This window comes from Chrysochloris asiatica, unplaced genomic scaffold (genome assembly GCF_000296735.1).
Source record: "Chrysochloris asiatica unplaced genomic scaffold, ChrAsi1.0 scaffold00330, whole genome shotgun sequence".
Lineage (NCBI taxonomy): Eukaryota > Metazoa > Chordata > Mammalia > Afrosoricida > Chrysochloridae > Chrysochloris > Chrysochloris asiatica.
This window is the reverse complement of record NW_006408848.1, coordinates 2,349,921-2,375,486: the sequence shown is the minus strand read 5'-3', so window position 1 is coordinate 2,375,486 and position 25,566 is coordinate 2,349,921. Positions and strand designations below refer to the sequence as shown.

General features: G+C 43.1%; 1 protein-coding gene across 1 annotated transcript in view; it reads left to right on the top strand.

The window, feature by feature from the left end:
• MCC (mutated in colorectal cancers) overlaps positions 1-25,566 on the top strand; it is a 402,058-nt gene that overhangs the window by 348,496 nt on the left and 27,996 nt on the right. Inside the window, exons 13-15 of the mRNA XM_006875517.1 lie at positions 5,742-5,976; positions 10,671-10,877; positions 17,076-17,176. Coding sequence (XP_006875579.1) covers positions 5,742-5,976; positions 10,671-10,877; positions 17,076-17,176 — 543 coding nt within the window. The remainder of the gene's footprint in view (positions 1-5,741; positions 5,977-10,670; positions 10,878-17,075; positions 17,177-25,566) is intronic.

Sequence of the window (25,566 nt, the reverse complement as noted above, 5' to 3'; positions counted from 1 at the left end):
TTCACTGATGATATGGAGCTTTTCCATCTTCTCTTTCCACAGATGTAGTCTATTTGATTTCTATGTGTTCCATCTGGCGAGGTTCTGCTGTGCATGGGGTCGCTATGAGTCTGTTCCGACTCGATGGCACCTGACAACAACAACAATTTCAAGGATGATCTCATAAAAGAATGACCCTTGAACTAATTTCAGTCTCAAAGTAGATCTTCCAATCAAAGTACAGAGGACTTTTATCTCAGATTTCATTCAGTCCTTTTTAAGAATTCATTTTCACACACCCACTCAAATCAGGGCAGCTCAGTCTCTCTTAAACATGTTGTCATTGATGTTGTTAGGTACTGTTGAATCAGTTCTGACTCATAAGCAACCCTGTGCTATGAAATACTGCCTGGTCCTGTACCATCCTCACAATTACTGTTTTGTTTGAGTCCATTGCTGCTGCCGTTGTGTCAATCCAGCTCTTTGGGAGTCATCATTGTCTTCTTTTTTTTGCTGGCCCTCCACTTTTTCACTACTGATAACATGTCTGAAGTACAAGAGACGAAGTCTCGCCATCCTGACTTCAAAGGAATATTCTGGCTGTACTTCTACCCCCACAGATTTGTTTGTTCTTCTGAAGGCAGTCCATGGTACTTTCACAAACACCGTAATTCAAATGCATGATTCTTCTTCAGTCTTCCACAGTCATCGTTCAACTTCCACAGTCATCTATATGAGGCTATTGAAAGTACGATGGCTTTGGGTCAGGTCCACCTTAGTCCTCAAACTTCATCTTTGCTCTTGAACACTTTAAGGAGGTCTTATGCAGCACATTTGTCAATGCAGTAAATTGTTTGATTTCTTCACTGTTGCTTCCATGAGTGTATCTTAAATATGAAATCCATGAGAAGTCCCAAACCATCATACCTTTTTATCATTATAATAGTTACAGTACTTTTGTTTGTAACTGAAATTTATGGAAAAGAAAAATCAAGCTTGAGTGGGAACTGTTCATGGATTACCATGTCTCATTTCCTCCCACTGAAACCCACTAACAGAGGGAAATCTAATCCGTTTGATGGTCAGGTGTTGTTCAAGGTCTTGCGAACGGAACCCTGAGTGTCAGGCCTCAGATGCATTTCTGGAAGCAAACAGGAGGATTAATGGTTTGGGAGAAGAGGACCAGAGGGGCAGTTACCAGCCAGGAGAATAAAATTATAGCCGTGGCCTCAGTTGGTTCTGTTGGCAGGAGTCCAGGAATGGTGTTATTTTCTTTTTGAAAATACAGCTATGGCCTCAGCAGAAAGTCCATGTTTTTAATGGACAGTGTAACGAGGTAATGTTGAGTGACTGACTAGCTTTATCAGTGTGCTTTGATTAAAAGCTTTAGGGAAAATCCATCATGATTTTTGAGACAAAAGAAATGAAGCGCACCCTTCTTAGTTTTCTACTAAAATGAGCAAAAGAAACTAAAGGAAAACTGAGTTTCTCTTTTAATGAGCTGAGTGAAGTGTCATCTTGAGGGTGGGAGTGGGATCTAGTAGAAAGGGACAGAAATACTATTATTGGAAATGAATACTCCCATCACTCAGTGCATAGGGCTGGCACAAGAGTAGGGTAGTCTGCAGCCTGCTGTGAGCTGGCAGCGGATCTGCGGTTCTCACTAGGAAAGATCCACTGGCAGTGAACAGATTCAGAGTCCATCAGCCTGATGTGAGCTTAGATAGCATCCCCAGAAGGAGAAACCCGAGCTCTTTGTAGAACTAGAGCAAAAAGCCAAAAAATGTGTCGCTCTACCGTTCTGGTGTGGCGCTGTGTGTTAATGCGCTGGACTGCAAAGTCGTTTGAGCTGCATGGTCGGAGGTTCAAGCTTACTAGCTGCTCCTTGGAAACCTTATGTAGTATTGCTGTGGGTTGGAACCAACTTGAAGTCACTAACAACAACAACAACAACATTCTGGGGGTTCAGTTTTCTTCATCTGCAGCCTTCTCCTACACTCTGCCCACAGTCCCTTGCATAGCCAGCCTCCCACCCTGAAGAGGAGACATAATACAGCCCTGCCCAGAAAATGATTTATTCCCCACCCACCCCCAACCCCCACCCTAGACAACTGAGCTCATCCAGCATTTCAAGCCGGGAGAGTTAATGGATGACTTAACCCTAGCCCGGCGGCTGATGGCAGACCCTCAGGAGACCTACTGCCAGCGCCTTTGTCTGCAGGAGGTCAGAGAAAAGGCCAGTGACCGCCCCTCTCTTTGCCATTGTCATAATCATATTCTGCAGTGGAACATAAAGGGCATAAAGTGGATTTGTAATTAACCTCAGCTGATCTGTCCCCATGATGCCCTGGAAAGGACAGAGGGAAGAAGGAGGGGGGATGCGGTTACCTGGGGTTTATCTGGAAATTAAACTTTGTTCTGGTAAACACATTATTCTCTGAGCTTTGTGTAGGATAGGACCTGTGGACTGGGCTTTTGTTCTTTTGTCTTTTTCATCCTTTCTGAAAACTCTAGCCATATGAGTTAAGGTAAAACAAAAGCCTTCTCTCCACCCTCCTCAGCCCCCAATCATAGGTCCTAGATGCTTTCAAACCACCCCAGAACCTTCCAGTCCCTGCCCGCCAACATGCATGTTCTTTTACACTGTTCTGCGTAGTTTATCCTGTCTATTCGAACACTCACTTCTTTGCAGCTTTTCTTCTCCCTCAGATAGAGGTTTTCTTGAATGACCTGGTGGTAAGTGGCTAACTTCCCTAGGAAGGATCCCTGAATCTAGTGTTGGGTGTTTGGGGGGCTATTGGAAAAGTAGTTAGGAAGGCTGCTGCCTAGACTTCCTCCTCCCCAGGCAGGTGCCGTGTATCCTTTCCACACTTGGTGATAGGAACTCTATGTGTCTACACTTGACTGAAGCCAGAGAAGGTAGGCAAGTTACTTTAGGCCGTAGAGCTAGGACATGGCAGAGAAACAATGAATAGTGATTTCTATCTAGAAAATTTGAGTGGGTTCAGTTGCCTCACAGGCTTCTCAGCCGATGCTGGTTTATTCTGTGGTGTAGTGGTTCTGATTGTGAGGATTAATCTGGAATGGGTGTTAAACCAGATTGATGGAGCCCACCCCTAAGGTGGGAAGGGTGTGGACCTGAGAATGTGCATTTTGTAACAAGTTTCCCCACATACCAGACCAGGGATACTTTGAGAACCCCTGGAGTAGATCCATTCTGATAAATGGGGAAAAGCCAAAAGAAATACTGTTACTTCAGTGCCTGCTGTGTAATTGGAGAGCTGTCGCTTTCAGCGCTGTTTGAATTTTGTAGCTAACTTTTTTCAAATGACAGGAAACAAAATGTTCCTCAAGTATAATGTGTTTTTCCAAAATAATGTAGTTTGAAGACAATATCACAAGATGTCATCTGGGTGGTAGACATATTGAAGTTGGTTATGCTCTGTTTTTTTTTTTTTTCTATATGTTTGAAATTTTTCAAATGACCTTTTCGTGAAAAGAAAGGCGATGGCGTTCCAGCCTCACTGGGAAAGATCTCAGATGTGATCCTTCATCCCAGCTCCCTGGAAGACAAGGATTGCTACCCACAACCCCTTGCTGTCTCAGCACTCTGAGCTCGGCTTCCACTCCACCCTACGGAATGCTGCTGTGTGTGTGTGAACAATGTGGCCACACCAGTTTGTTTTCTTTATATTGCTCATTTTGTCTGTGGGTTCGCTGTCGTCCCATCCCTCAGTGTTGGCCATCTGAGAAATAAACTCCCGGAGTGCAACTTAAGTGGTTTCGTGTGAGGCATCTCTACCACAAAGCTGTTGCAGAAAGGCTTTTCTTGAGAGCTGCTGTGATGATGAGACCCTTGGACAAGTCCTGCTCCTTCGGCAGCTCTCACCCCACCTGTACTACCAGTGTGGGGGGCTCTGAGTACTGTTGGCTCTTTGGTGCTTCTTTAAAGCAGCATCATTTCATCATGAAATAACACCTGAAGTCTTCCAAGTGGGGGTGGGGGCATTTCCTCTTCTCTTGAGAAAACAAAGGATGATGATTACTAATTGCTATTTTCATCCTCTCACTACCTCTCTGCTCCCTGCTGACCATTCTCTTCACCATTCTCCCCAGCACTATTGCAGTAGTCTCCTAAGGGGTTTACCTGCCTACGCCCCTGCCTCCCTGCATCTCACCTCAGCACAATGGCCGGAGGGACCCTGCTGAACTAGAAGGCTGATCACGTCATTCCATTGTTAAGAACCTTCCAGTGGCTCCCACTCTAATTCTAGAGGAGATACAAACTTAATGTTACGTGATATGACAATGTTATGTGATGTGACCCTGCCCCAGTCTACCCCCCATATCTCCTCCTTCACTCCCCTTCCTGACTCCTTGTCAGTCAGCCTCATTCTCACTGGCCAGTTTCGCTGCCTCAAGGCTTTTGCATTTGCCATATCCTTTGGCTGGATCACTTTTCTTCCAAATATCCCCATAGCTCCCTTTTTCACCTCCTTTAGGCCTACTCAAAGGTAACCTTATCATCAAAGGCCTGAATCCTGTTGAGAGCACTGGCTTCCATTTCTTCGTTGTGTTCACACTTCCAGCGATGTCTTGGTCCCCCCAGAAACATTCACGGATCATTGCAAGCCCTGGGTTCAGTCTGGAAACCCTTGGATTGCGGGTGACACTATATTCAGAACAGGATACAGGAGGAATGGTTGTGGAAGCCTGGGACATCCCACTTTTTAATTTAATATTATAGTAGTCTTGCACCTATGTTTTACCTGGTATAAGATTCAAGCAACACAAGTTAATCAGAGCAAAACATCCTCCACCACTGTTCCTGTCAGCTCCTGCCCCCAGTGAGCCTGCTGCCAGTGGATTCGTGTGTGTATGTGAACATACATGTGAGTATGTTCACATACGCACACATATATAGGTACATATTTTAGTCTTTTAGTCTTCAGCTTGCTTTGTTCCCTTAACATGTCTTCACTAAGTCCTGTCCACATGTCCACCTTGTTTTATTATTATTCATGATACTTTATGGGATACAGAAGCTTTCTCATCTCTTGAATATTTAAAACCTTGGAAACCCTATACAGGGTCACTGTGAGTCGAAACTGACTCAACAGCCCTTAACAACAACAATAATACTTTAAGCAAGGAAATTTCATCCTATTTCCTCACATAAAATATCTCCACCAATGTAATTATTATTATTATAATGACCACATCATTTCCCATCGTTTTGTACTGTCATTGGAATCCTGTTTTACATCGTATTTCATGAGATAGCTCAGTGTGTGCATCTTTTCAGTTAGGCAAAATAATTTCCTTAGAATTCATTTTCAGGGCCTACAATACTGTGTCCAAGGGTTGTTGTTGTTATGTGCCGTGGAGTTGGTTCCAACTCATAGCGACCCTGTACAGGATTGCCGAGGCTGTAAATCTTTATGGAAGATGAGAAAACCTCATCTTTCTCCCGCTGAACAGCTGGTAGTTTCGAACTGCTGACCTTGCGATTCGCAGCCCAATTCATAACCCACTACGCTACCAGAGCTCCTGTGTCCAAGGGTATAAACATTTTTATTCCTGTTATTCTTCACATCATTTCTTTCCTAAAAGAAGGTATTGATTACTGTTCCATAAAGAATGCTTTAAAACCAAAACAAAAAAACCCAGCTAAATAATGTTGGGTATTGGAGATCTGGGAAAGAGCAAGGATAAAGAAACATATTTAGAATGACAGAAATGTGTGTGTTTTCTCCTCTCAGCACAACCAGCTCCACAGCCAGTAGCTGCGATACCGAGTTCACTAAGGAAGACGAGCAGAGGCTGAAGGATTACATCCAGCAACTCAAGAATGATAGGGCTGCTGTCAAGCTGACCATGCTGGAGCTGGAGAGCATTCACATCGACCCCCTCAGTTACGATGTCAAACCCCGGGGAGACAGCCAGAGACTGGACCTGGAGAATGCCGTGCTGATGCAGGAGCTGATGGCCATGAAGGTAGACTGATGGGTGGGACCCAATGCCCATCCACTAGGCTGTCACAAAAAGGCAGCGTAAAAGGCCCCTGAAAGCAGAATGAGCAGTTATCTCTCCTCAGAAGCGAGCCAGAGTCTGTGTGTAGAATAGTTCATTTTCAGTGTACCTGGGAGTCATTTGAGCCAGATGTGTTCACCAAGGGGAGAGCTGAGCTCCAGAGGATACCTCGCTTGTCACAGCTTTGAAATATCTAGTTCAGACCTTACAGGATGGAGTGTGTGTTTTTGTTAGTACTGATGTAACAGAAATACCTCAAGTGAGTAGCTATAAAGAACAGATATATATTTTCTCACAGTTCCAGAAGGCAGAAGTCCAAATTCAGACGGGGGTTCTAGAGGTTGGTCCTTCTTTTTTATCTGTCAGCAATTATTGGACTTCCTCAGCTTGTTGATCCATCTGCCTGCATTGTTATCAGATAGCATCTGTCTTCTCCCTGTGTCCGCCTCTGTGCCTAATTTTCTCTTTTTATAACTCAGAAGTGATTAGGTTTAGAACACATCATACATTGCTATGGCCTCATTAACATAACAAAGAAAACTATTTCTAAATGGGATTACTTCCACATGGACAAACGCTTGGATTCCAACACATATTTGAGGGAGGGGGCGGGGATATGATACAATCCATAATAGTTGAGTTACACCTCTGTCCATGTAAAATGACCCCAATCTCCAAAATGCTTAAAGGTACTTCATAGTGCCCTGGGTTAATGGCTGACATGTTGCCTTGTGGTAGGGGGAAGTGCAGGGTGAGACGAGTTGCAGAGTTTAGACAAGGGCCCTGGTTTCCTGACAGCGTCTCCCTTCTGGTACTGTGTTCCGTCTGCACTGATAGTTCCGCCTTTCCAGTGAATGTTTGCTAGTGCTGTTCCTGTCAGCGTTTCCTGGAAACATCTTGGGCTGCTCTCCCAGCTGGCTGAGTGATCTGCTGGTATTTCTAAGGCAGAGGAAGCTTTCTCAGAAGGCTGGGAAGTGGATAAACTACCATCCATCCAGCTGGACACACGTCTGTTTCTGGGCAGGGTGCCAGGCACTAGGCCTCCACCTTCAACTTGCTCGTCTCTGAAGATGGAAGCTAAGAACATGGCCCTGTCCAGGAGACAGACACTGTCATTGCAGCTTCGTCACAGCAGACCTCCACTGACAGTAGGCACCTGCTTAGGCTCTTCCTTCAGGCCAGAACCCTGTTGCCAGGTCCTCTTGCTGTGGGGAGCAAGGGATTGAGAAAAGATAGAATTTATGTTCCCAAGTCTGCTTTCCAAACTTTGTGCTCCTGTGAGTAAAGGCCTCATTGACACCATCCCGGGTTCTGTAATGTTGAGACATAAGGAAGGAGTGTTCTACTGGAAGGGGGTTGTCACAGTCAGTATAAACACTGGAGGCAAGGCAGTAAGCCAGACTGAGCCACAGTATGCTGAGCTAATAGCTCGTGACCAGTCTCTTGTTGTGACCAGCTCTGTCCTTGGGGAAAATTCACTGAGGTTTGAATTGTGAAACAATGCAAACCCTCCATCTCGTTGTACCACCCTTGGGGAGAGGACAGGGATGGACCATAAGTGCAGTCACCCCTGACATATTTGGGAGTAACTTGCTCAACATCCCTGCCTTGGATGGCTACACTAACTTCAGTCTAGTGAAGCCTGGGAGGACTTTGGGTAGTTGTAATAGATGAAGGAATCACCCCTTTTGTTTCCAAACTAGCTTGTCTCAGGTCCACCCACTCAGCTCAGACCTTGAATTTTGTTTCCTCTGAAGACTCTTCATACAACTTGGCTGAATTTCCTCTCACTGGCCATGAGCCAGGCCTTAGGTTTAGAACCACAGTAACTTTTGTCCCCAGTCAACGGGCCTCCTTTGCATACACTTGTACCCTGTGGTATGAGTCACAAGGCTGCCCTCCATTATTTATTCCTGTCGTGATGTTTCCTTTGGTCAGAGACTGGGAATTTCCTTTTGATATACGGGCAAATGTGTAAGAAATTTGGTAGAATTAAAGTTCTAATATTCCATTTACAACTTAAAAATGAAATGTGTACTCCTCTTAGAATTTTTTAGAAGAATTGAAATTTTAAAAGCTGGTAGGGAAATAATCCACAATATTATGATCCAGGGGCACCATTGTCAGCATTCTGGCTTAATTTCCTTCCTGTGACTTGACTGAAAGACAATCATCAGAGTCACCCTGCTCTCCCATGTGCCCTAACCAATGTGTTTGGAGTATCTGTTCATCTCACCAAATCTATTACCAGCACATTGTATTGGATTTCACCACTTTGTTCTCTGAGGCAACTCTAAGAAACTTAACTTTCTGAGGATTTTCCTTCTTAAACATGATCTTAAGAATGCACTTTTTCATTTCTAGATGATCTACTTGGTTCCCTTTCAAATCCACTCATCTTCGAGTGCTATAGTCTTCCATTATGGCATCTATCCCTTTATCTCTTTAAGTGTTTATAGTTTTTCATATTTTGTTATTTCTGGTTTCTTGTAAAGTGTTAATCTTCACTTTAGTTAAGCATCCTTTCCTCTTTGAGAGGGAATATGTGTGTGTTGATAGGGAGTCATGGTGTGGCACTGCAAGATAATGCACTGAACTGCAAGGTCGGTTTGAACTACAAGGTCAGCGATTTAGATCCACCAACTGCTCCTTGGAAATCCTAGACAGGGTCACTATGAATCGGAACCCAACAACACAGGGAGAGAGGGCAAGGGAAGAGTATGCACTAGCTCACTGTCAGTGAACACTGTGTTGTCCGTGGGAGTCCTCGGTTGCAGATGTCCCTACAGAGTAGTTCCATGTTTAGGTCTGTAGCAACCCATGAGTTGCAAAGGTGTAGGACTGGTTTTTATTATGTATCACACCTACACATGGCACAACTTTGAGGATTGGATTCTTTAAGAGACTTTTCCTTCTTTCCCCACCCAGAGCTGGAAAGATGACAAGTATTCTTGTCACCGATCCAGAGAGGAGGTTTTCTGGTCTGTAGGCATTCCATGAGTCCCAGCTCATGTAGGAACTCAGTTTTAGTGCTCTGCCTCACGGAAGCCAAGGCCCTGTCCTTGTATTGACTTAAAGTTGCAGGTTGTAGCAACCAGCATCCAAATGTTTCTGTGGGCTAGTGCGGTTTCCACCTTGCCTTTCTCTTCTGGAAGAATTCCCTTCTCAATTTCTGACACCTACAGGCTCCTTGTTCCTTCTTTCAAGCTTCCAATTAATTATGTTTGTCCATGGAATGACTCTCCATCCACATTAACTCAGTATGCAGTATTGTTTGAAGCTTTACAACTTGCTTCTGATGGGAAAAGATGAGAAGGTCTCTCTGTGTGGAAACACCTTTCATTCAGGTTTTTTGACTGATCTTTAGAAATGGTTTGGTGTGATCTCCTGCGTAATCATGACACACTTTGCCCTATCCATGGTCTATCACCCTGCAGCCCTGAGTATTTTAATCCTAGGTATATCCCCACACTAGAAAGTGCAAACTTTACTCCAGGGTCTGCTGAGCTGTCTGAGAGACTACCAGGCCTGTGGCTTATTACCTCTAAAGAGTCAGGTCAGGGATGAACAGAATAAGTAACTTCGGTGGCTCATTCTCAAGGTACTAACTCAACTTTGTGAAGAATCCTTTGAAGTCATGGATCATAGAGACAGCTGGGGAGCTGAACTGGGAGGCCATGTGGAGGTCAATTCACCTTCCAGCAGGAGTGAGGGGAGCTAAGGTTATGCATGCGCTTATCTTGAAGGAAGGGAAAGGTTGTTGTTGGTGGTGCCATCGAGTCGGTATGTATCTCCCCTCATTTCATATCTGCTGGATGCTTCATTCTCAGCTCCATTATGTTTTAATCCCATTTTCCTACAACCCTTTTGAAGCCTCCTTGTAGCTTAGTGGTTAAGAGCCTGCACTCTGAGCTTGACAATCTGGGTTCAAACCCTGACTTCTCAGTTTACCCAGTAACCTGGGCAGGCTGATTTGACTCTCCATGTCTTGATTTCTCATCTGTAAATGGAGAAACTGGCAGGATTAAGCGAGTTCCTTCATGTGCTAAGTGCTCAATAAATGACAGTGTGATCTGGCTCCTAGTCCCAGGATAGCATTGTCTCGTTTTCTCGACTGAAATTCAAATCTGAATTCCCTAAGGTACTGCCAGAAGTTATCTGATGAATGGTCACTAGTGATGGGCTTTTTTGATTACATTTGGACCCTCAGAATACACAAGAGCTGGGAAATAATATCTTTGCGGCGGTACTATTCACCAGCCTGCTCAGCTGAAAGGCAGAAAAGGGAAATAGGAACAAATCAGACCCAAACTTGTATGGATGACTCTCCTTCACGACCTCTTGGACTGGTAAAGCTCAGCCTCTGCAGGCCACAGGACGTTTCCCACAAGGCAGGTGTGCCCATTGCAAGAGGGAAGAAGGTGGATCTAGATGCCTACTTCTTAGAGCAATAAAGCACATAGCCCCTATAAGTCCTTCAGAGACATGGAGACATCTGTCTGTCTCTTCTCTACCATTTTATCTCTGGTTTCAAAGTGGTAACTTACAAATCCATGAGTTCCAGCCACAGTCCGCTTCTCACTCATCTACTCTCCCAACCCAAGCCTGTTCTCAGGCCACAGGCACCTCCACCTCATATGCTGATTCTTGCTCTGCAGGAGGAGATGGCGGAGCTGAAGGCCCAGCTCTATCTGCTGGAGAAAGAGAAGAAGGCTCTAGAGCTAAAGCTGAGCACTCGGGAGGCCCAGGAGCAGGCCTACTTGGTGCACATCGAGCACTTGAAGTCTGAGGTTGAGGAGCAGAAGGAGCAGCGGATGAGGTCCCTTAGCTCCACCAGCAGTGGTAGCAAGGACAAGTCTGGAAAGGTAGGGCTGAGGGCACTGGGGACCATTGGGCTGAGCCCTCATTGCCTGCCCCACTTCCACCGGTTACACCTTTATCTCCCATTGCCTCGGGTTTTGATTTGCATAGGAATTCTGGATATCCAAGAAGAAGATGACATATTGAATGCAGTGAAGGAAGCCAAAGCCACACATTTGAGAGGGGGTGGACGGAAGGAACAACCCAATTTTATGTTGAAATGTTTTCTTATCAGAGGAGCAATCAGCGATGTTGCCCAATAGTCTGATAGGTTTCCCCTCCTTTTTCTAATCATCCCTCACATAGCAGCCAACAATTGTTGAACACTTATCATGTTGCGTTCTGTACCAGGCACTGTATTTATTATGAGAAAGGGAGAGCTACCCATTTTACATAAGGGAAATGAGGTGCCCCCTCAAAGAATATGAGGTATCTCCTAATTTACAGCTGCAGAATGAGGATGTGCCCCGCCTTTAGCTAGTGGCTCCTTTCTCTTGGCTGCATTGCCTCCCCAACTTCAGTTGACATTTCTAGCCATTGGTGAGGTGACAAGCAGTGAGCAGCCTGAAGGCAGAGGTGATGGAAGCCAAGCCCTGAGATTACACAGAGTAAATCATCAGAGTGGGACGTGTGGTGATAGAATCTTGCAAACTCAAACACTCCCATCAGCCCACGGGTCTTTTTTCTAGAATCCAAACTCATTCCATCACCCTGTGTCTCAGAATTATTCCAAATACTGTATTGAAGGGGAGAAAAGGAGCTTCTGGACCCTAGGAAACGACTCTGTATTTTTTCTTCCTAATTTGTTTGGGGCTGGGGCTTTGGGCATGTACCGACATGCTACTATCTTAATAAGAGACTTCTCCTGGCTGAGCTGGCATGAAAACAGTGAAGTCCGCAGTAGAGTTGTGTGCCCGGGAGTACAAAGCAGTGCCAATGCCACGTGGCTGTGACCCATCACTCCCTATATAGATAAAGGAGTCCTTGGGTGGTGCAAAGAGTTAATGCACTCACAAACTCTGCTCTTACTGAAACATTGGGCACTCAAGTCTACCCAGAGGCTCCGTAGAACACAGGTCTGGCATTCTACTTCTGAAAAAGCCACCCTTCACAACCCTGAAGAGTACAGGTCTACTCTGATGCACATAGGGTCACCGTAAATCAGAACTAAACAAATAGTCACAGCTATGCTTTCCCCACTCCCACCTACTAAGGAATCAAGGGAGCACACAGCCCCGGGCACGCATCTGGACCAGCTCTCCCTAAGACTCCAGCTGCTTTCCACTCTTCGAGCCAGCCAATAAATGTGTGCCCAGGCCTTAGGTGAAGTGCTAGAGGCAGTTACATGGTGAACAGCACAAGGTCTGTCTTCCAAGAATTTATGTTCCTGGGGGAGATGGATGGGTAAACATGATCACAACACAGTGGCTGAATGAGGACCCACTCAGTGCCAGGCACAGAATCCAGATTGGAGAGGCTACAGGTCCTGGAAGAAACAAACTTCTGAGCTGAGACCTAGTGTAGAGAAGAAAGCATGCCCTCCGCCAATGGAGCAGCATGTGCGAAGAGCTGGAGGAAGGGGCAGCTGTTCCCATTGGCTGGAGAGGTGCCAGCCTTGTTGTGAAGTGGGTAGAGAGGGTTCCACAGGGAAGTGATCTGATCCAATCTGGGCTTGACAAAGGGAGCTGTGGTGAGGGCACTGTGGTGCTGTTTGCTAGATGCCTGGGGAGTCCAGTCCAAGGGTGAGGTGGGCTGTGGCCGACAGACACAGTGCTGTTTCATATGGGAGCATTGGCGCTCAGGAAGATGATATGTTCTATTCCAGGCAAGCACCTTTAAACATTTTTTTTAGTCTTTTGCGTTTGGATAGTGGTTACTTTCCAACAGAGCCCAAGAGACAGAGCCGCAGTGTTCCCAAGTGTGTCCCTAGAGTGTGGTGGAAATGGACTGTTTGTGTTCCTGCCGGAAGGCCTGTGAACTAAACATTCTCCCTTAGTTCTTGGTATTTATTTTGACTGCTGGAAGTACTGTGTTTCATGGAGTGGCTTGAAAGTACAGAAATCTCTCTTAGGGAAAAGGCCAAATGATTTTTTTTTTTTTAAACAGTAAAGTAAGAAGCTGTTACAAAAGTGCCTTATGTTGCTCAGGTAATGAAATTAGTATATAAACTGGATTATTTTGTCTGTCAAGTATTAGAACCATTTACTAGTTCAATAAATCTCCTTCTAACACTGTGGTCAGTTGGCATAACACAGTCCATAAAGGCAGTGTTCTACATCCTGCTTGTGTGAGTAGCAACTGGGATCTTAATAAAAGATCATGAGCAGCTGTCTAAGGGGCAACTATTGATCTTTCCTGGAAGAAAAAAATAAGAGTGAGGAACTGCAGATACTTCAGATCAGCCCAATGGACTAATTGGAGCACATGAACATCAATTTCTAAGACCCTGAAACTACAAGAACTAGATAGGGCCCAGCTACCAATTTCTCTGAAAGGGATCACATTAGAAGGTCCTGGATAGAGTGGGCGAAAATGTGATACAAAATTCAAAATAATATTGAAAAAAAAAAAAAAAACCACCAGGCTTACTAGTCAGAAAGATACCAGGACAACCTGAGACTGTGGCCCTTGGTCGCACATCAGGTCTGGAACTGAACTCATTCTCGTGGCTAAATTTTCAGTCAAGTAGAATAGTCTATAGGGAGGACAGCAGCAGTAGGTGAGGTCTGCATACCATAGAATGGTCAACCATTCAAGGTCATTTACCCAAGGACAAAATTAAAAATGGTTGGAGAAGAAAGTGAAATGGAAACAAGAATCACAGGGAGGAAGTGAAATCAGTGATGTTACATGGAAGGGGTTGTAATCACCGAAATGAAATGAAAGAATAGATTTATTGAATGTTAAACTGAGGATCTACTCAGTTTACAATAAGGAAAGTTAAATAACTCTCTCTCTCTGTACAATTTATTTTGGAGTGTTTGTTGGTAGATGCAGGAACCCTGGTGGCATAGCTGTTAAGCACTCAGCTGCTAACTGAAAGGTCATTAGTTTGAACCCACTCGCCACTCCACAGGAGACAGGGGTAGCAGTCTGCTTCTGTAAAGATTTATGTCCTTAGAACCCCTATGGAGCTGTTCTGTGTTCTATAGGGCTAGAATCAGTTAGACAGCAGTGGGTTGGGTTGAGTTGGGTTAGGTTGGGTTTGATTGACAGATAAAGGCAAGCAGTCTAGGGTGGGGGGGTCAGCAAACTTTCATTTATCTACCAACAAATACTCCCAACTAAATTGCCCAGAGAGAGACTTATTTAACTTACTGTCCTGTAAAGGCCCAGATAATAAAAATTTCAGGCTTGGAAAACCACATGGACTCCACCGTGAGAACTCACTTGTGCCGTTGTAAAGTTGTAGCGTGAAAGCCAAAGTCCTTAGGATGTACCTGAGTCCTTAGGATGTACCTGTGTTCCAGATGCTCTTTGTTAATGGACACTGTAATTTAGACTTCGTATAAGTTTGCGATTTGTATTTCATATAATTTCACAAAATATTATTTTGATTTTTTTTTTAGGCTTCTAAAAATGTAAACAACATTCTTAGCATGCAGAAACAGGTGGCAGACCAAATTTAGGTCTAGAACATCCATTCTGGCTGGATGTTTGTGCTTGTTTATAAAAATTCCATCAAGTCGACACAGCTAGGTCCCAAAACTTATCCAAGTTGCATCAGACTCTTATAGTTCTTATTTATATTCGACAAATGTTATCAATTTTATTTATAGTAAGACGTTCAGTGGGTGAGACAAAGACTCCAAATCATGGCAACCCCAAATGTGTCAGAGTAGGACTTTTCAATGAATACACAGAATTTTCAATGGCTTATTGTTTGGAAGTAGATTGCCAGGTCTTTGACACCCCCAAGGTGTCTCTGATTAGACTCAAACCTCCAACCTTTTGGTTAGCAGCCAAACATGTTAGCCAAATACGTTAACCATTGGCACCACTCAGGGACTCCCAGACAACGACAACCTTGTCTTTAAGGAGCTCACAGTCACAGGAAATGTTCAAAGGAGCTCAGTCTCATAGGGACTTGACATACATAATAGTGGATGTTGTGAGAATCTAGACAGAATCTAGTGGGAGGGGAGACTTGTGCTAGGTCTACAAGGACAGCAAGATAGAGAAGGAGAGGGAAGGCAGTCAGGGTGACAGGGATGGTAAAGGAAAGGGGAAGGGGTGTTCACATGCTGGCAGGGCTGCTGCAGAGGGAACCCCTGGCACCAGCAGCATTTCTTACTCAGAGTGGCTTGAGGGAGATGTTGTAGCCTCCTGACATCTGGATTTCTAGCACTAGGATCATACGTCTTTATCGCTCTCATCACGTCATGTTATTAATTACTGTTTTTATCTCCAGCTTTTTATATTCTCAGGTTTGGGGTGTGGTAGATGCTCAGTAAGTGTGTACTGAGTAAATGATCAGATTAGTGCTTCCCACCCACCTACCCCACCCCTCCCCTCTGGCCACTTTTCTATGTAGTGTAGCTGCTGCTCTCTGTCTACTTACAGAGAAGAGCATTCATCCAGGTGTGATCATTGCTTTACAGATAGAGCCTTAGCTGGGATTTAGGAGTTCTGTCTCATGCATTTCCTCATCTGCAAAATGAGAGGATTTGGTTTAGATGATGTCTAGGGTCCCATCAAACATGGTGTTTCCTTCCTCACCCTTGTTTCTTCTTTTTTTTTTTTTTTTTTCAATGATTACATTCAACCCAGCAAAAGTCCTAAATTTAGCTAATGATGGGTTTTCCCAAGGAGAAATGGAATGGAAAGGTGAGGAAGTTCACATGTCTTACTTCTTTATGAATGGCATGAGGATTAACCTAGTGATTAAGAACACTGATCTGGGTTTGCATCCTGATTCCATGATTTCCATGAACTTGGAGCAATTTCATTTTTCTTTGCCTTAGTTTCTTCCTCTGGAAAATGGAACATAGATAGTTGTACACCGGTGTGTTCATTGTGGTACTATTCACAATAGTCAACAGGTAGAAACAGCTTAAGTCCCCATCAACAGGTGAATGCATAAACAGGATGTGCTACTTATATACTATGGAATATTACTCAGCCTAGAGACAACTGAAGTCTGATACATAGATCAGAATGGATGAATGTTGAAAATTCTTAAAAGAAATACATGGGTCACAAAGGGACAAATACTGTATGACCCCACTTATATGCAGTATCTAGAATAGGCAAGTGCATAGAGACCAAAGTTTATGGTGATTGGTTATGAGAGGTAGGTGGAAGGGAGGGGGAAATAGGATTCAACCTTAAGGGAAATTGAGTTTCTATTAAGCATGATGTTATTTCAGAACTTGTTGTTAGGTGCCATCGAGTTGGTACCGACTCATAGCGACCTTATGCACAGCAGAACGAAACCCTGCCCGATCCTGGGCCAACCTCACTACTGTTACCACGCTTGTGTCCACCGATGCTGCCACTTGGCCAATCCATCTCATTGGGGGTCTTCCTCTTTTTCTGTGAGCCTCAGAACTTAGGCTAACTATGATGAGTATAATCCATATCATTAAACTGCACATTTGATCATTGTTAAAACGGCAGATGTTTTGTTACCTGTGTGGTGTTGGTGGTTATGTGTCACTGAGTTGGTTCTGACTCATAGTGGTCCTACTTAGAGTTTCATAGGCTGTAAATATTTACAGGAGCATAAAGCCTCATCTTTCTCTTGTGGAGTGACTGGATAGATTTGAACTACTAACTTTGCAGGTAGCAGCCCAGCTCATAATCTATTACGCCACCAGGGCCCCTCTGTTACTTACATATTTACCACAACTTAAAAAGAAAAGTACTTGCCTAAGCAGGTTGTTTTGATGACTAAATGAGTTAATGTATATGGAGCGTGTAGCCCAGTATCCTGCATACAGTGAGTACCCAGAACACACTAGGAGTCATCACTGCCCACTGACCAGCCTGGAAAAGTACCAGATTTCTGGGAGTAAAGGAGTCTTTCTTGTGTTTGCTGTCAGACTTTACCCTTCAGTACGATCTAAGGTGCTGCTGCACCCTCATGATTCTGCGATTACCGCACTGTTTACCAAATGTGCTTGGCTGCAAAATAGATGTGAGTTTCCAGTGTGGAGTCAGTCATGGTTTCCGGTCTAACAAAATGCTTTTTCTCTTCTCAGGAGTGTGCTGATGCTGCCTCCCCATCTCTGTCCCTAGCTGAGCTCAGGACAGCGTGCAATGAGAGTGAGCTGGCTGCAGAGTTCACCAACGCCATCCGCCGGTAAGCACCTGTCTCATGACCCAGATGAGCAAAGGCTTTGTTCTACATTCTACTGTCTGCTTAATGTCAGCTGCTCATCATAGATCATAACAGGCCTGTCTGGGAAGGAGGAGGTACTGATATGTGCTGCTTTTACCCCTTACTTGAGGGGAGAAATGGAGAAACCCAGTATACATTAGGCCTTTCAGAAGCCCAGAGAGAGGGCCAAGTATATACGCAAACATATCATCTGCAAATAGGGAAATCTAGTCTCTTCATTCTTTTGTATCACTCCTTTGTTTGTTGTGCTACTGCATGGATGAGAATCTCCCGGATAGTGTTAAATGTTGTTGGTAAGTGCGGTCCAGTGTAAAGTACTGACCCAAGAGCAAGCATTCTGACTTCAGTGGGAATGCTTGCTTTCAGCACTGGCAGTCTTTTCAATCAGAAGATCTCCTGTGTTTATTCAGCTCAGGGAAATTTTCCTCTTTTTTTTTGTGTTTCTTCGCCTGCATTCTTTTTCCACTTCTGCAAAGAAGCCAAATATTGATTCATCTCTCTCTGCCTTCCATGTCTAACTTTTCATGCTTTTGATCACTGTCCTGTTGTATTATGTTGTAGAGCAGTCCGGACCAAAAGACATTTAAATTTTTTTTAACAAGTACATTTAAAAATGTAAAAAGAAACATTTGAAGTTAGTTTGATTTTTTTTAATTGGTAAAATAATTATAATATACCATATTTGGGGGTTTAGTTCAAAAAAACAGAGGTGAATCTTTGTTTCACATCTAGAGTGCTTTCATGAAATTGGTCTTAAAAACACTTTATTTAACCCAATATATCTTAAATATTGTCATTTCAGCATGTAATCAATTAAAAAACTGTTGCAGTATCTGCTACCGTTTTGTACTAAATCTTCAAAATCCGGTATACTGTTTTACACCTGTCACATCGCCATGAGGATGAGCCACATTTCAAATGCTCAATGGCCACATGTGACTGACTGGTGGCTGCTGTATCAGACTAGTTTTAGAGAGCTTTAGAGAGAATCCTTCAGTTCAGTATACCAGTTTACTAATTTATCCTTTCCCTATATCTATTGTGGTATATGGTCTATCTCTTGAGTTTTTTTATTTGATAAACACTGTAATCTCTCTCTTTTTTTGTTTTCAAAATCTTTATTGTGAATTGAGTGAAGATTTAAAGTGTAGATCATCCGTTTTACATTCAATAAATCATATTCTTTGCTTCATTATAATGATTGCAATCCCTTCCATGTACCAAGTTAACAGTATTTACCTCAACTTACTAACTTGCATTCCTTTCCCCACATCCCATCCTCTGGTAACCATAATGTTGTTGTTGTTGTTAAGTATCATGTTATCGGTTCTGACTCATAGTGACCCTGCACAGGGTTTCTGAGGCTGTAAATCTTTATGGGAGCAGAACGCCTCATCTTTCTCCTGTGGAACTGCTGGTAGTTTCGAGCTGCTGATCTTGCGGCAGCCCAACTCGTAACCACTATACTGCCAGAGCTCCTTGGTAAACCAGAATAGAATGTTTATTTTATCAAGAAAACCTTTTCTTAACTACCCCTCCCTCACTCCCCATCCCACCCCACCCCTCTGCCCCAAACACTTGGAGTTTATTAGCAAAGTAAAAGTACGTTTTCAAAATAGAGAACTGGTCTGCTTTTCTTAACTTTTTACAATAGTGATCTCATACAACATTTGTCCTTTTGTGATTGACTAATTTCACTCAGCATAACATCTTCCAGGTTCATCCATGTTGTGAGGTGTTTTACAGATTCGTTGTTATTCTTCAACATTGTGTAGTAATCCATTGTTTGTATGTATGTACCAAAGTTTATTTAACCATTCTTCTGATGATAGGTATTTTGGCTGTCTCCATCTTTTTTTTTTTTAATGTTTTATTGTGAATATGTGATAGTTTACATGTGAGAACATTAGCTTTACATTCATCCTATCGTATATCGTTTCATTGCCATGGTTACAATCCCCTCGATGCATCATCAACCAACCAAAGGGTATACCCTGCAAGCCTGTCCCCCGGTCATCAGCACACAGCCCCTCTCCCTCTCTGGGTTTCAAAGTCCCCATGCACTCCATCTTTCCACATCGTCATCTCTGCCTCCATCTCAGGCATAACTGCTTCTCTGGGTAGGGTCCCGCTCTCGGCTCTTCTCCATTGATGGTCCTAGAGACCTCAGCTCCTGGACTGAAAAGTTAATCACTCCCCTCCTTGCTACAAAATGTCTACCTTTACATTTCCAACCCTTACTGTCAGTCCTGATAACAATTATTTGCTATTGTGCTGCATGAGTGTTATACCCATCTCATTTCATCAGCCCCCCCCTAGACAGATTGAATACTACTCAGTGAAGATTCTCCTTCCTCCGCTCCCTCTGGATCTAGGCTCCCTCTTGAAAGCTCGTAAGCCAGTCACTTCTTGCCTTTGTAGCCACCACATTTTGAGTAGCCAATGTCCAAGTTGCCCATCCCTGTCTACTCTGTGTATGGAGAGAGTGGGAATGATCCTTGCTGTAAAGTTGTTCCCTCTTTTGTGTCTCCATCTTTTTGATGTGTCTCCTGTAGACAGCATATTAAATGATCCTGTTTTCTTATCCATTCTGTGCCTTTCTGTCTCTTTACTTGTGCATTTAATCCATTTGCTTTCAGTGAAATTATCAATAGGTATGAATTGATTGATGTCACTTTGCTATGGTTTTTTTGTGGTGCTGCTGGTTTCTTTGTTCCACATAATTTTCAGCGTGGAGTCTGTTTTTTTTTGTTTGTTTTTTTTTATGGGTTTTCTAATTCATTTTCGTTTCTATTGTGTTATTGTTTACTAAATCTTTCTGGTTTTCCTTATTTTGTATTTTAATGTGAAGTATATCAGTTTTCTTTGAGATTGTTGTTAAGTGCCTTCAAATCTGTTCTGACTCGTAGTGACCCTGTATACAACCAAAAGAAACAATACCAGCTCCTGCACCATCCTTACAATGGAGGCTACGCTTGAACCCATTGTTGCTGCCATTATGCCAGCCCATCTTATTGAGGGGTCTCCCTCTTGTTTGCTGTCCCTCTACTTTAGCAGGCATGATGTCCTGCTTCAGGAACTGGTCCCTCCTGACAGCATGTGCAAAGTATAAGTGATGATGTCTGGCCATCTCAGCCTCTAAGGAGCATTCTGGCTGTACGTCTTCCAACATAGATTTACTTGTTCTTCAAGCATTCCGGGGTACCTTTAATATTCTTCTCCAACACCACAACTCAAGTGCATCAATTCTTTTACAGTCTTTATCCAACTTTCACGTGCCTATGAGGTTATTAAAAATACCATGTCTTCTGTCAGGCACATATTAGTCCTCAAACTGATATCTTTGCTCTTGAACACTTTAAGGAAGTCTTGTGCAGCAGATTTGCCTAATACAATACGTGATTCGGTTTCTTGACTGCTGTTTCCATGAATGTTGATGGTGGATCCAAGCAAAGTGAAGTCCTTTTTCCATTTATCATTATATTATTTATTGGTCCAGTGGTGAGGATTTTTGTATTCTTTACACTGAGGTACATACAACCCATACCAAAAGCTGTGGTCTTTGATCTTCATCAGTAAGTGTTTTAAGTCTGTTCGCTTTCAACAAGCAAGGTTGTATCATCTGCATATTGATTGTAGGTTGTTAATGAGCCTTACTCCAATCCTGATGCCACCTTCTTCTTCTTATAATCCAGTTTCTCAGATTATTTGCTCAGCACACAGGTTGAATAAGTATGGTGAAAGAATATAACCCTGACCATCACCTTTCTTGATTTTAAACCATTCAGTGTCCCCTTGTTCTGTTTAAATGACTGTCTATGGATAGGTTCCTCGTGAGCACGTAAATGTTCTGGAATACTCATTCTCTGCAGTGCTGTCCATAATTTGCCATGGTCAACACAATCAAGAGCACAGGTAAACATCTTTCTAGTATTCTCTGCTTTCAGCCAAAATCTGTTTGACGTCAGCAATGATATTCCTCGTTCCATGTCCTCGTCTGAATCTGACTTGAACCTATGGCAGTTCCCTGTCAACATACTGTTGCAACTGTTTTTGAATTATCTTTAGCAAAGTTTTACTTGCCTGCGATATTAATGATATTGCCCAATGATTTCGCATTCCATTGGGTCACCTCTCTTTGAAATGGGCACAAGTATGGATCTCTTCTACTCAGTTGGCCAGGTAGCTGTCGTCCAAATTCTTGGCATAGATGAGTGAGTGCCTCCTATATCACATCAGTTTGTTGAAAGATTTCACTTGTTGCCCTTGTATTCCCAATGCCTTGCTCTTTGCCAATGTCTTAAGTGCAGCTTGGACTTCTTCCTTCAATAACATTGGCTCTTGACTATATGCTACCTCTTAAAATGATTGAACATCAACCATTTAGTTTTGGTACAGTGAAAGAATATAACCCTGGCCCTCACCTTTCTTGATTTTAAACCATTCAGTGTCCCCTTTTTCTGTTTAAATAACTTCCATCATTTAAATGTTCTGTTTAAATGACTTCCATCTCCTTTTGATACTTTTTGCATCATTCAGTATTTTGCCTAAAGAATCCTTCATTATTGTGATTGAGGCTTGAATTGTTCCTAAATTCTTTCAGCTTGAGAAATGCTGAGCGTGTCCTTCCCTTTTAGTTTTCGAACTCCAGATCTTTGCACTTTTCATTATAATATATGACTTTATCTTCTCAAGCTGCCCTTTGAAATCTTCTGTTCAACTCTTTTACCTCCTCATTTCTTCCATTTGTTTTAGCATTGCTATGCTGGAGAGCAAGTTTCAGAGTCTCTTTTGACATTCATTTTGGTCTTTCTTCCTTCATTTCTTGACATTCATTTTGTCTTCTTAATGACCTTTTTCTTTCCTGCTGTATGATGTTCTTGATGTCATCCCACAGCTCTTCTGGATTTTGGTCATTAGTGTCTAATGCATCATATCTGTTCTTGAGATGATCTCTAAATTCAGGTAGAATATGTTCAAGGTTATGTTGTTGTTGTTGTTGTTGTCAGGTGCCATCGAGTCAGAACCGACTCATAGTGAACCCATGCACAGCAGAATGAAACAATGTCTGATCCTGGGCCAACCTCACTACCGCCGCCACACTTGACGCCATCAGTGATGTCACCTGGCTGATCCATCTCGTTGGGGGGTCTTCCTCTTTTTCTCTGACCCTCCTTATTTTGAGTTGTGCCCCACCAGCACTTGAAGGTCCTAAAGGCTTTTACTCCATTCACATCATCACTGTCAACTCTACTTTGAGGAGACGGCAGCTCTTCTCCAGTTATATTCTGAGTGACTTACAACCTGAGGGGCTTATCTTCCGGTACACTCTCAGACAATATTCTGGTGCTCTTCATCCTGTTTCAATATTCTGGTGCTGTCAGTGTTTCACTGCTATTCAGAAAGTTTTCAGTGACTAAACATTCAGCAGTAGTCTGCCTCTCCTTCTTCCAAGTCTGTCTTAGTCTAGAAGTTCAATTGAAGTCTGTCCACCATGGGTGGCCCTGCTGGTATTCAAAATACTGGTGGCATAGCTTCCAGAATCACAGCAACATGCAAGCTACCACAGTGGGACAAATAGATGAGGGTTTGTCTTTGAGGTTACCTTGTAACTTATTAATTTTCCCTCATTTAAAACATCTGTAGTATCTTGAAATCTACTTGACTTCCTAGCCATTTATAAGTTCCATAACTACACTGTTCCCTCTTTTTGCTTTGTAGTTGACTTCATTATAAATTGATATCTCTGGTTCCCTATTTGCAGTCTTGTAGGTGTGTTATACTTTAAATATCTGGATTGAGTTCTGGGTGGTATTATCACGTATGTTAATCTTAGGCTTTTGTCTGCTTTATCTTTCTGTCCGAAGAACTCTCTGTAGTATATATATATTTTTAAAGTGGATCTAGTTATTAAAAATTCCTTTAGTTTCTGTCTATAAATGTCCTAATTTCAGCATTGTATTTGAGGGACAGCTTTTCTGGATATATGATTCTTTGTTGGCAATATTTTTCTTTCCGAGTTTTGTATGTCATTCCACTGCCTTCTTGCCTGCATGGTTTCTGCTGAGAAATCAGAGCTTAGACTTATTGGTTCTTCTTTGTAGGTAACTTTTCAGTTTTCCCGAATTGCTCTCAGGATTTTTTCCTTGTCTTTGTTTTTATAAAGTTTGATGATTTTCTTTTGGGATCTATCTTGTTTGGGGTTTGGTCACGTCTTGTATGCTTCTCAGGTGTGTGCCTTTGAAAGTACACCTCCCTGCATAGCAGTTCACCTGAACTAGCCAATGCAGAACGGGTGTGACTGCAGAGGGCCTGGCACTAGCTGGAGTTCCTATAGGCCTTTGTGTTACCTATGTCCAGGGCACTCAATCTGGAAGCCGTTTATGGAGGCCCTTCATGGAACTGGTGTCAGTGTCTGTTGGGACCACAATGCAGCTGGGGGCAGGGGGACTGGTTAGGAGATTTTCAGCTAGACTAATGAGCTCTGTAGCGTAGTGGTTACAAATCGGGCTACAAACCTCAGGGTCAGCAGTTCGAAACGACCAGCTGTTATGCGGGAGAAAGATGAGGTTTTCTGCTCCCGTAAAGATTTACAGCCTCGGAAACCCTGTACAGGGTCGCTATGAGTCGGAACCGACTCTATGGCACACAGCAACCACCACTACCACCATTCCTCCTGGCTAATTAGTCATCCTATCTGCCTGGGTCTGATCCCTCCAGTTCCTGATGGCAAACACCTCTGATGGGAGCACCCTTGATCTTCCTTCCTTTGCAGCAGTCTCTCTTGATTTTGAGTTATAACTCTCTTCTTCAGGAAGAACAAAAGAATCTGCCTTTCTTTGTTTTGTAAAAACTGTTCATAGCTTTTGGTCTATCAAGCACATTCCTTGGTTTTCTAACATGCTCAAGGAAAATATCTTTTCTGCCATTCCTGGGAGTTTTGGGTGGAACAAGAAGACTGTGGTGTGCATTCCAGTCTGCTATCTTGATCCAGCCAGGACTATTTCTTTTCTAGTAGGGCCTTCCAGTTGACAGTGAGTGGAAGTCTGCCTTGTGGGGAACGTCACTACCCTTTTGATTTAGTCTCTGTCACTTTTTGTCTTTCCTTCATTCCAAGTTATAATAGCGCTGGTTTCCCATTACCAGAGCCTCTGACCATGTGGTTAAATTGTAATTGCTTAGCTTGGGGCGGGAGAGAGAAGCAGCACAGGAAAATCCCCTCAACAAATCCGAATAGCTTGATTGTGCCAGAAACATGGAATGAGAATTCACACCCTGGCTCACTGAGAGCCATTTGGATAATGCATCTGTAAGCTAAGCCCCTAAATTTTTCAAATTCCCCAAGCCTCATGGGCCTTCTCTGGCACATGGAAGAAGCAGATTCTGCTGACTACACATAAAGAGATTTCATTTGCTCTGTCAGTCATGATGGATTTCCAATAACCAGCCTGTAAGTTAGTTAGCATGGATTTCTAATCAAGACTCAGATAAGTGGAGCCAAAAAAGAACCCATCGGGCTACAGAAAAAGGGAACTAACATCATTAGACTGTAAATATAGCTTAGAAACTGGTGAGATTAAATCATGTGGGAATGTAATACAGACACTTGAGGATTGAGGTTTAGGGATATTTTTATTTTAAAAAATTAAGTGGAAACTAACACCTTTTTTGAAGGCAGTAAATCACTCATGAGCTAATGGCTGAGCTCAGTTGGGGAAATATTACCAGCATTTTCCAAAACATTCCTTCATTGAAGAGAGATGTTCTAGACATCAAAGGTGTGGACCTACCTAATATACAGATTGAAAAGAGCAGGTGGAGATAAAGGGAGTGGGGAAGAGGCTGCGCGATGGTCCTCTCTTTTTTTTTTTTTTTTTTTTTTTTTGTGTGTGTGTGTAAATGTTTTATTGTGAATTATGTGACAGTTTACATGGGAGAACATTAGTTTTACATTCATTCTATCATATATCATTTCATTGCCATGGTTACAATCCCTCTCTCGATCTAAAGTCCCCAGATGCTCCATCACTCCACGTCATCGTCTCTGCCTCCATCTCAGGCACCACTGCTTCTCTGGGTAGGGCCCTGCTCTCCGCTCTTCTCCATTGATGGTCCTAGGGACCTCCGCTTCTATACTGAGAAGTTAATCACTCCCCTCCTTGCTATAAAACATCTACCTTTACATTTCCAACCCTGACAATCAGTCCTGATAACAATTATTCATTATTGTATCACAAGAGACCTATCTGCATTTCATTTCATCAGCCCTGCCTAGACAGATTGGATACTACTCAGTGGAGATTCTATCTTCCTCCAGGCCCTCTGGATCTAGGTTCCCTCTTGAAAGCTTA